Source organism: Myotis davidii, unplaced genomic scaffold, assembly GCF_000327345.1.
Source record: "Myotis davidii unplaced genomic scaffold, ASM32734v1 scaffold1149, whole genome shotgun sequence".
NCBI classification, from domain to species: Eukaryota; Metazoa; Chordata; class Mammalia; order Chiroptera; family Vespertilionidae; genus Myotis; species Myotis davidii.
The window spans coordinates 282727-294634 of record NW_006300370.1 but is presented as its reverse complement, the minus strand read 5'-3'; the positions used below and the strand labels follow the sequence as shown (position 1 = coordinate 294634).

The 11908-nt window shown below is 46.9% G+C and overlaps 1 protein-coding gene across 1 annotated transcript in view; it reads left to right on the top strand.

Moving 5' to 3' along the window:
• The window catches only part of VIT (vitrin), an 89160-nt gene that overhangs the window by 27051 nt on the left and 50201 nt on the right, over nt 1–11908 (top strand). Inside the window, exon 4 of the mRNA XM_006776927.2 lies at nt 11302–11458. Coding sequence (XP_006776990.1) covers nt 11302–11458 — 157 coding nt within the window. The remainder of the gene's footprint in view (nt 1–11301; nt 11459–11908) is intronic.

The following is an 11908-nucleotide window of genomic DNA, read 5'->3' as shown; positions in this document are numbered from 1 at the left end:
TCTCTCTCTCTCTCTCTCTCTCTCGTCTCTCAGTTAATCCCAGATTCTGGGGGTGGCGGGAGGGGTTGAGGGGGTGGATAATCTAATTGCATCAGCCTAGGTTGGCACAGTGGTTCAGCGAAGAGTAAAGTGGACAGGGTTGTATTAGAGAAATAAAACAATCTTGGCAACAACAACAACAAAAACCCTTTGTACCAACACATAAAGAGAAAAGAAAGAGAATACAATGTATCAGTGAGTAAGCATTTCAGATTTACACGCAGGAGGAATGAAAGTGCCTACCAAGAAGGTCACACAAATTTATACAGTAAAGTGGAAAACAGAGCAATTACAGTTTCTCTTATCTCCTTGAGAGATATGCACACCTCGCAGCTGTCGCTCGTAAACCTAGGCACCTCTGACTCCTTCTGGAGGGAATGTTTACGGATCACTTTACTCTTACAGTTGACACTTCAAAATATTTCTTACAAGGAGCTACTAATGGGTTTTGAGCAGAAAAGCAACATCAGAAAAGCAGGGATTTAAACAAATCACTTTGGCTTCAGTGTGAAACGGACTGGGTCAGTGGTTCTGAGGGTGTTCCTGGACCAGCAGCAGCAGCATCACCTGGAACCTTCTGCCCCACCTACCCCAGACCCGAATCCAAAAATTCTAACACAGCGGTTCTCAACCTGTGGGTCGCGACCCCTTGCGGGGGTCAAAAGACCCTTTCACATGGGTCGCCTAAGACCATCAGAAAACACATATATAATTACATATTGTTTTTGTGATTAATCACTGTGCTTTAATTATGTTCAATTTGTCACAATGAAATTGGGGGTCACCACAACATGAGGAACTGTATTAAAGGGTCGTGGCATTAGGAAGGTTAAGAACCACTGCTCTAGGGGGAAGAAGGAGGACAGCAATCTAACAAGCTCTCCAACGCCCAGTAAAGTTTGAGAACTGGTGGACTAGAGAGAGACCCAAGATCAGGGGGTGTGGACAGGTTCTCTTCAGTGTCCTCTGACCTCTTCTATCCAGCCTCGATTTTCACCAGCATTTGTTCCAGACTAGAAGTCCTCACGACCCAGGAGACTAGAGGTCACATAACAAGGAGGAGGCAATTTGAGGGCTTGGGTCAGTGGGTAATTTACTGACCCTTGCTACACATGTGGCACTCACTGCTCTCAGCTCTTGAGGATCTGCTGTCCAAGACATGGTCCAGCCAGCTGGCAGAGCCAGATTTGAAACTCAGGTCCACGTGAGGCTCAACCCTAGACACTTTCCCCAAGGCCTCCTCCCAGTGAGCCAGGACGAAGGAATGAAAGGTCTGCTGCCTGGAGGCAGATGAAGCTGTTGGATGACCAAGGGCTGACTGAATAGGGAATGAAGCAGAAGAGACACGGGGATAATGGGAAAGAGAGGAACCAGGATGAGCTTCTTCCCTTGGCTTGGCCTGAGGCGATATGCCTTACCGGTGTATCTATTCTGTCTACGCATAGGATCACTGTTGTTTAGGTAACTGTCTCTTTCTCTCCTCCCTATTTCTTTATTTTCTTGTCATCACCTTTTCCTTCTTTCCTTTATTTGGTCTTCTCATGGCCCCAGTGGGGGCCCTTGGGACCCAGAAGTTGGTATATGTTGAAAATCATCCGGCATGGGAGTTTTAAAAAGGGAAAAGCAAAGATGGAAAAAAAGGATGCCTTCTTACAGCTCTACTCCCAGTGGTATATGACCATTCATGCCAAGCTAATGTTTCGTTTTCACAGACACAGTTGTATTGGGTACGGTTTTACTCCATCGCATGTGGCTTATCACATCACCGAATTTTCTAAATCAAATCAAGTGTGACTGATTCCAAACTGCCAATTGTCAGGGCAAAAAAAAAAAGTCCAATTCCAACACTACAGGACTTCCTCCTTCCCTGCCCCAGCCCCTGGATGCCTTGTGCAATCTAGAACCATCAGGGAGGACCCTGAGATCATGAAAGCCTGCCTACCATCTTAGAATAATAAAGGGGGGAGGGGAAATAAGAATAGCATAAATTAATGTCTTCATAAATTAACCTGTTGGATAGTCCATGGGAAGGTTCACCTCACTGAATGGAATGAGTTTTATCGAGTTTGTTTTCAGAGGTGACTTTCCAAGGCTCTCCTGTTCCTGATGCTATGGACACAGAGCTGACCTTCCCCAGGGGCAGCTCCATGGTGGATTCAGTCAGCACAACCCACCCCAGCAGTCTGGAACAAATGACCAAAAGTGGCTGCATTTCTCTTGACTGCTGAAGGCTACCAATACCGACTGAAGGGTGTCCGTGTGTTCCTGGCACTGTGCTCCTAAGGCAGTCATGACTACAGATTTTAAGAATGAACTTCAGTTAAGTATAGATTACACATTCAGAAAATGTTCTACACAAGTCAGAGCCTCTCAGCACATACTGTAGTAAACCCATCGAACATTTCCACATATATTATGCCAACCACTGGCTCCAGAACATCCCTGCATCGCAGAATGTCTGTGCTAGAGAGGGGAAAATCTATTAACTTGTAAAATGGCTTTTCTACTTGTAAGGAAGCCCTGGAAGAGTCCAGATGCAATGGCCTTGGTCCAAAACGGGTTCAGAGGAGCTAGCGTTACACAGGTGAGAGCTGTGGTTATTAACTCCGTCCATCTCTGACTTCAGTGGGCATCCAACCTTGGAGAAGATAAAATAAATGTATGCAAAGGAAAGCCTTCCTGGACCCAACTCCAAATGCCAACACACACATACAGAACTAGTTTAGGTGGCTCCTGTGTGTGCTACACTTCCTCTACTATATACTTATCGCGGATTATTGTAAGATCTCTTTTACAGTCTGTCTTCCTAACCAAACCAAACGCACCATGCAGATATGCTTATTGCTCATTAGGAATTTGCTGGATGGATGGACACATGAACAATAAACCACTATAAACTACAACAGGATTCATACTAGTTTCATGAAAGAGCGTCCAAGGAAGGACATGAAAAAGAAGAAGAATTTTACAGGCAGAGGTAGATGGCAGGGCTCTCTAGCTGGACTAAGCCCAGATATCATGGGGAGCACATAGAAGTTTCCTGGGGAAACAGTGAGTGGAGTGGTTTTGTTTAAGGGTCGGGGTGTCATGGGAGATGCAGCTGGAAGGTGGGTTCAGACCTGGCAATGCCAGTCTGAGAAGCTTTGTTCTTCCTCATTTTTTTGCCCCTGACAACTGGCAGTTTGGAGTCAGTCACACTTGATTTGATTTAGAAAATATGGTGATGTGATAAGCCACATGTTAGGGGGTGGGAACTGAGAGTTTTCCGAGCAGAAAATCTAGATGATGAACACAGCGATCAGCAAGATAAATAAAAGCAAGCTCTTCTCCACGGGCAGTGAGGCTACCTTCTGAAATGTTTTTATTATATTTGAAGTCTGTTGAAATAGTCTTACCCTGGAGTGAAATGTACAACGTTTAATTCACATAGTTCTCTCCAATAAGTTAACCTTAATACCTTGTAAGGCAGGGAAAGACTTTCCCAATCAACCCTGAAAGAATAGATGATTCCTAGAGGTACTGCCTCAGGTATGGAAAGGCCATTGTTCTGAGATTTGGTTTTTTCGTGTATTGGATACTGATGAAGAGAGATACAACTCTGAGGTTATGGGATTTTGGTATAACATGCATTTGGCTTCTTGAGTAGGTTCCCATATTGTTAGCTGTAACAACTTGTAAGTAACCAGCAGTGTCTGCCTGCTCCTTAGACAACTGGTGCCAACACCAGTGTGCTCTCCCTACAGACGGGTGCATGTGCCCTCTCTCAGACCATGAAAACAGAAGAGGATTCACTTTCTAGCCCTCTTCTTCTTCTTTCATTGATTTCAGAGAGGAAGAGAAAGAAACATCAATGATGAGAGAGAATCATTGATTGGCTGCCTCCTGCACACTCCTTACTGCGGATTGAGCCCAATACCCAGGCATTTGCCCTTGACCAGAATCGAACCTGGGACCCTTCAGTCCCCAGACCGGCACTCTATTCACTGAGCCAAACCCGTTAGGGCTCTAGCCTCTTCTGATGTGTGGGTGAGAAGGGAGGTGAACTCTCTCAGTGTTAAAGATGTTTCGTTATGTAAATTCTACCCATAGCAATTCTCAGAAATAACAGGAAACCAATTTAAGGAAAATTACACCAGAAGAGTTGACTTGCAGGTATTTGGGATAAATGCACAGATGGAAATACACACACACACAAAAAAAAAAACACATGCACATCCACACAACCTATTCACAAGACATATCCTGCATTCACCCACCCGTAGTTGTCAGTGACCTTCAGTCAGAAAAGCCCTGTGGCATCAGAGTAGGGAAGCAGCAGTTTAACTCCTTCTCTTCACTTATAGAAGAGGAGGCCAGGTAGAGATGGCAAAGTTTCGGGCTTAGAGTCAGAGGATCTGATTTCAGATCCTGGCTCTGCCACTTCATTGGTCCCCGAGTCTGAGCAATCAGCTTACCTCTCTGGAAATGAGGACAGTATGCCTCTCAGGGTTCTCAAAGGGTCAAGTGAAAAAATGTGTCTGATGGTCTTTGTAAACTAAAAGTGGGTTATTTTTAATCACAAACTTCTGCAGCTGTCCAGAAGGTAAGTTGCTACAGAAAAGTTAACTCTGTTATCCACTCACTGCTTCATCGCCATCCTTCCACGGCAAAAGCGCTGGTTAGAAGGACCGATCTGAACAGACTTTGAAGTGCTTAAAGCCTGGGCTTGGTGTTATCTGCCGAGGCAAGTGCGCTTCACCAGGTGTGTCTTTATCAGCTACTTCCACCATGTGTCCTGTTTTCCCCAAACTGTTGCTTATATATATATTCTTCTTGAGAAACCTTTAATGGCCAAGGGAAAATATTTCTTTAACCACTCCCCCTCCCCCTCCTGACCCCTCCCTACCCATGCTGCACATCTTCCTGGCAAAGGCTTGCTTGGCTCAGGAGAGGATGCGATACAGTGTAAGAACCAGAAACATCTGGGTTCAAATCCAGCCCCATCACTGACCAAAGCTGTAGTTTCATCATCTGGAGTGGTGCCATCCAATATTTGCTTGGCCACACGGCTCCTCGGATGTCAGGTTGTATCTGTGTAAATACCAATTCCATAACCTTTTTAGAAGTCTGGAGCTCTCCCTGTGACTTATGGGGAACCTGACCTGCACTCCTCAGTTTTATCTACCAAGCCCGCCCATCCTGTGTTCCCCATGGCCTTCCTGTCCAGCTCTGCCCTGTGACTCAGCTACTTGAGCAACTCCTCAAAGAAACTTCCCTTCATTGGACATTTTATCATATTTGGAGCCTTTCAGATTTTTAAGGATCAAAAGGAGTCACCTCGTGGAACACAAGATCTTCCATCAGCACCTCATTACATCCTCACCCTCTCTTCTTCACCATTTTACACACAACCTTCTCTCGCCCGTTCAACAAGCCCGTTTTCCAGGTAGACTCTTCCCCATGCAGGCCCTTGGAAGCACAGCCTCTGTCCTAAGTAGGCTTGTCAGGAAATTCCTCCTGGGAAGAATACTGTGCAGCTTGAAGATTTATGTTCTTTCACCACCGAGCCCATTCCCACATGAGAGGTTTTGCCCTGGCTCTTCCTTCTGGTCAGAAGGTTTTCTTTCAGGCCTTTGCGGACTGACACCTTTTCATCATCAAGTAACAGTGTTAGGAGATTAAGTAGAGAAGAATTCAGGGACCAAATCCTTTAAGGCCTTACAGATCGCCTTAAGGAGCTTTGGCATTATCCTGAGGGCAACAGAAAGCCAATGAGGGGTTTTAAGCAGGAGAATGATGAAATCTGATTATGCTGTTAAAAGCATCCCACTGGCTGTTCAATGGAGAAAGGACTGAGGCAAAGGATATGTAACGTGGAAGGGAGAAGACAAGACAGGAGGCTATTTATTGGGTTAATAGCTGAGACAGGAAATGTCAGTGACTTGGACCAAGGTGGAGGTAGAGAGAAATAGCGGATCTGGAACAGCAGGACTTGCTAATGGATTGGTTTCATCAATCACCGACACACACTCTGTTGGGCAGCAAACAAAAATCCTGCCCTCATGGAGTATATATTCTAGTAGATGAGTGAACTATTAACTGGAACTGGGACACAGAAAATGTCGTATCATTTAAACACATGAAAGGAGAAAGAGTTCCAGGTGTGAGAAATGCACAAGCCAAATCTGCTTCGGAAAACTACGGGGACAGTAGGGCACATTCCATGGAGGGGACTGTGGAAAGGCCTGAAGGATTCTGGAATTTTTCCTCAAGGCAGAAAAAAGCTACTGGCCAAAGGTCCAAATTTGTTTGAATCCAAAGTGATCAGAGGCTGCTTAAGAAAAATGAGGAAAAATGCTTTACGACGTAAGTCAGTAGACAGGAAGAATTAACATGATCTGGCCACTGAAGCTCAGGATCAAGGAGAAAAGTGCATGCATTTTCCAATTTTACTTCATGGTCATTTTCATTTTGTTAAGCTAACTTTTTGCATAAATCTCCTAAAATGGGATTTTACTCTATTTGAATACCACAGTCCAACAGAACCATTTACTATCAAAACTGTTTATGCATAAGTGCTTTTATGTTATAATAATTCCTCCTCATTGATGTCCAGGAGGCAAACTTACAATGGCCTTCTCAAATTGGTTAGGAAATGTGTTTTCCAGAAGCAATGGGCTTGCCTAGGATCATTGAAAAGATGAACGGCAAAAAAAGAAGTAGCGCACACAGTCTGATGTGGCTTGGTACGTCCCTGGCTGATTGCATGTGACATCCCTCAATCATACCTCTGTCACTAGACCCGGCAGGAGACTCGATGCAGAACAGAAACATTTGCAGTTCCACCTTTAAGATCCCAATGTTGCATGAAAATAGTGGCTCAGGCAATACCTCTTTTTCCCAGGAACTCTTGGAGATCAATACGACAGACACATTATCTCAATGAGTAGCCATCTAAAGGCTATCCCACAGTTCTAACCATCTGGGCTGCAAGTGCTTCTGCTCTTTTCCCTGTGGCTGGTGCCAAGAACCATGAGGAAGGGATCCTTGGCAGATTCTGAGATGCTCCAACGTGAGCTCTGTCATTGTGACCATGACCGTGACCTTGAGAGGTCAAGGTAACCTAAAGGAATCCTATGAGAGAGAAGCAGAGCAGGTGGCCAAGGAACAGGTCTGTGCAAAGGCCCCAGTGAAGCAATTCTGGGCTCCCCCAGGACCTCTGTGACTTTAGCCCAAGTTCCCTCACTCGCACCAGCAACCATCGGCTCAGAAAGGATGGGAGAGTCTCAATTCTTGTTGTTTCCAAATGCTCCTGGGAGGAAACCTTTCTGTGGCTTCTGCATAAGTTCTCACCTGAGTGAGCAGCAGGGACACGGCATCCCCGGCACTCGGGTCTCTGTGTTGACATTTGTCAAATATCTTCCTGTCCCTTCAGACCTGGGAATGAGACTTCTTGAGCTGCCTTAATTTTGACTTGTCCTCCTAAGCGAGGCTTTTTTCCTGCACTTTTGAGCTAAAACCCAGAGGAGGGAAGGGAGATATGAAAGTGAACCTAAGCAACAAAAGAGAAAGACAGAAGGGAAACCCAAGCTAAAAGATGGAATCGCTCAAAAGTACCCAGAGGAAATGCAAAGATAAGTCACTTCATACGGGCCTGAAGCAGAAAAGGGGAAGATGCTTGGAAGGTTATGGGACAACAGACAGTTTCACAAATAACTGCGAGGAGACTGTCGAGAGGTAAACCATGGCTTCCACTGACTCCAGCGTGAGCTGCCAAAGGGGCAAATGGCTGCTTCTCCCCAGCTGGAGTTAGACATCATCATTCCCAGTGACTTGGACAGTAACTCTGACCTTTTTAATTAGCTCCTCTCTCCCCAGCTTGGTTTTCTGTACACACCTAACAGATATGCGACCTTTAGCTACACTTTGCCATTGCACTTTGTTTTTCCAAAGTGCATAAACCTGGGTGCGTGGTTTCGTTTTTCCTCCCTGTGGGATGAGCTGATCCACCAGTTTTGCTAACCCATTTGGGTGCAGATAAAGCAGATTTTATTTAAGGTACTTCTCAGGTCTATGTGCAAACAAGACCAAACAAAGAAAAAAAAACAATGCCCCTTAAAGCAGTGGTTCTCAACCTTGGCTGCACATTAGAATCACCCGGGAATCTTTTTAAAATCCTGATTTCTGGGCCTCGTCCTCCGGAAATTCTGTTTCTTTGTTAGGGGGTGGGGCCACAACATTAGTAACAAACAGAATTTCTGGAGGATGAAGCCCAGAAATCAGGATTTTAAAAAGATTCCCAGGTGATTCTAATGTGCAGCCAAGGTAGAGAACCACTGCCTTAACCCCTTCCCCGGCAGAAACGTGTATACTCGTTTTCACAAAATGTTCTTTTTCAGTCGTCGACGAGTATACTAAGAAAATATGGTAAAAAAATATGGTCTGTAGGAAGACGAGTTACAAACTGTTTTCATAACCAGCATCAAAAATACTATATAGAACCAAAATAAAAAAATTAGTCTGAAAAAGAAACGTTTTTAACAAAAAAATTGTTGGGGAAGGGGTTAAAGGAGAATTTGATGAGCAGGAAGCAAAATATTCCTATGGAACATTTTCCCCCTTATCTTTTTAAACCAACTATTTCATGAGACATCCCACTGCATGTGCTCAGTACACCCTGAAGTCTCTCAATAGGTTTAGTCATCATGTAGAACTCATACAGTAAGGATGGAGCCCATTTACTCCGCTTCCGAAGATTTGGGTTGGCCTGCCAGGAGATACAAAATCTTAGAGAGCCAAAGTTACATCCAAATTGAACCCCAGTTCACAGAGCTTGTCAATGAACCAAGAAGGGATGATTTCCTTTAGTTTCTAACGGAGGAGGTGCATTTGGGAGTGGGGATGTGATCGGCAGACAGGAGGAGAACTGGACGCACCGAGCTACACCCAGGGATCAAACAGCGAGCCAGTTTAAGGAGAGACTACACTGGCATCATCAGCTCCCAAATTGCCTTTAAAAAAAAAAGTACTCAAAATAGTAAATGCAGCCTTGAGTATCAGGGTTTAAAAGAATGAAAGATAAAAAGAAAATAACTCCGGAGAGGAGGCAACCTGTGGCGGGAAGAATGAAACCACAAAACTGTTTTAAGCACAGTGCTCCTCTCCTTAACCTAGACCACAAGTTGTTTTAGCCTGTGATCAAACTCAGCCCCTGGGCTCCCAGGAGCAGGGCTCCCCTACTGGCCCAGCCCAGACTGTCAGGGAGGGGTGTTTAAGGAAAGAGTAGGCGTCCTACCACCCGGTTCTCTTCAGTCTGAGTAAGGTGCCGCTCTGCCCCACTCAGGTAGGTAAGGGTTAAGGAAACCAGTGTGCGCTCTGACTACAGCTGGAAGCCATTAGCAGCTCTGAGACCATCTCAGGAACCCAGTTAGAGGGTGGGTGGCCTGGCAGAGCTCCTGACCCGTGTGCATGTATGTAATCACAGACTCCTGGCACTGGGTGGGGCTTTCGTTCTACCTCCCGCCCCCTGTGGAAATCCCCTCCTCGATTGTCCAGTCCCTCCTCGCACACTTGAGCCCATTCACTGCTCATGGGGCGGCCCACTCAAGGGCAAACTCTATTTTTACCAGGTAAGTGTTTCCTGGCCACTCTTGTCTACCCTTTAATTCTAACTCTGCCCCCTGGTGTCAGCACACAATGGTCCTCCTTGTGGAGACAGCTGTCACTTGCCTCCAATTTCTCTCCTTCTTAGGGCCAAACAGCCCATGTCTGCCAGCCATCCCTTCATCTGGTAGTTTCCAGACCCCCGTGAGCCTGCTTACTCCTTGAACTGTGCTCACGTTTCAGAGTCTCCTCTGAAGAATGAGCCCAGAGCGGGAAACATTCCCAGCTCAAAGGGCATCAGGTAGTGTCATCTAGGAGACCTTTTCCCTCGGGAGTTTTAGAGGGAAATTTTTTCAGGGAAGATGCAGCCGCACTTCCTTGTAGGTCCTGTCATTAGAGCCTCTCCCTGCCGCACCCCTAGCAAGTTTTCAGCTCGGAAGACTCGCCTACTCCACTGGACAGCGCTAGCCTGGCAATTACAGTCACAGCCAAAAAGGTGGGGAGGGGAGGGGAGGATGAACGAGCTTCTCCTGGGCGCTCAGCAGGGAGCTCCCAGCTTTCCACCAAGTGTGGAGGCAGATGAGGAAAGATTCCCTCTTGACCACAGACCTCAGACCCAGCCTCTAGACCAGCGGTTCTCAACCTGTGGGTCGCGACCCCTGAGATATTTACATTACGATTCATAACAGTGGCAAAATTACAGTTATGAAGTAGCAACGAAAATAATTTTATGGCCGAAACTGGTTTGGCTCAGTGGATAGAGCGTCAGTCTGTGGACTGAAGGGTCCCGGGTTCAATTCTAGTCAAGAGCATGTACCTCAGTTTGCAGCTTGTGAGCCACATGCAGCTCTTTGGCCCCTTGAGTGTGGCTCTTCCTAAGCCTTAGGAGTATCCTAATTAAGTTAATAACAATGTACCTACCTATATAGTTTAAATTTTAAAAATTTGGCTCTCAAATGAAATTTCAATGGTTGTACTGTTGATATTTGGCTCTGTTGACTAATGAGTTTGCCGACCACTGGCCTAGACCAAGACAAAGAGATCACTTCCATTGTCTATCGCCCCTGTCCCAAAACCTGCCATCTCATCCCACACCCCCATGGGACACACTCAAGCCTCCTCCCGCTGGCCTGGCCCGGCCAGTCCCAGGCCTCCCAGGGGCTCCAGCCCGGGGCCTCTGCCACAGCCAGCCTGGCCTGGCCAGTGCGGAGCCCGAGGCCCCTGCATCCTTGTTTGCCTTTCCTGGAGCAGCTCTCCTTCTCGGGGAGAAGCCCTCCTTCTCTGGGGAGGTTGTCTGCGAGTTTTCTCTCTCCCGGGGCGAGCTCCAGAGAACCGGAAACACCAGGGCGCCCCAGCCAGGGCTCCGGTGGTATTTCTGGTCACTGGAACAGGTCTTTTCCCAGAGTTCTCTTCAATTAATTGATTGCCCAGATAAACACAGGAATGAGCCTTTTGCTTTTGCTCTCGGCAGTTAAATGCAACAGAGGGTGTTTGTTGTGTGTCTGGTCTGAGGGCTGTCCTAATTAATTATATCTTTGCTTTCATTACATGGAGGGGACCTAGGGTCAGCCCAGGCTCTGGCTCTTCGTGATTAACTAAATGAATAGCTATGACCTGACAGAGTCACCCCATATAAGCTGATAGCACAGGGTGTCAGTTTGATCTATTTTATATTCTCAGCGGTGCCTCAGATCAACTGTGATGTTCAAGCTGGGAAGATCATCAATCCCGAGTTCATTGTGAAATGCCCGGCAGGATGCCAAGACCCCAAGTACCACGTGTACGGCACGAACGTCTACGCTTCCTCCTCCAGCGTGTGTGCCGCTGCGGTTCACAGGTGGGTCGCACGGAGCTACTTAACAGCTAGCAATCAGGGTGTGGGCGGGGAGCCAGGGCAGGATTGCCTGATGTAGCAAACAAAAATGTACGAATGTAACTGAGCACCTGGATTCCATGTGGCCCGCCTGCCCCTCTGGACTCCACAGGAGCCGCGGGTGGTCCTGGACCTCCTTCCCCAGTGCTCTGTGGACAGCAGGGTGCCCTCCTCTGTACCCCTCAATGGAGACGGGTTCCTGACAAGGACACCAAAGTTCTTGATGCTGTAAATGCCTGTGTGTGCTGAGCAAGGAGGTGCTAGGGATGAGACGAAGGCAGGCCCAGACGTTTGGAGAAGAAATGTCCCAGCCACGGTGATGCCGCAGACCGTGGGACAGGAAGAGTGAGGAGGAGGGGGCGGTGGTGCTGCTTGGTCGGCTGTTGGTTTGAGACCAGGCAGGAGGCCAGGAGG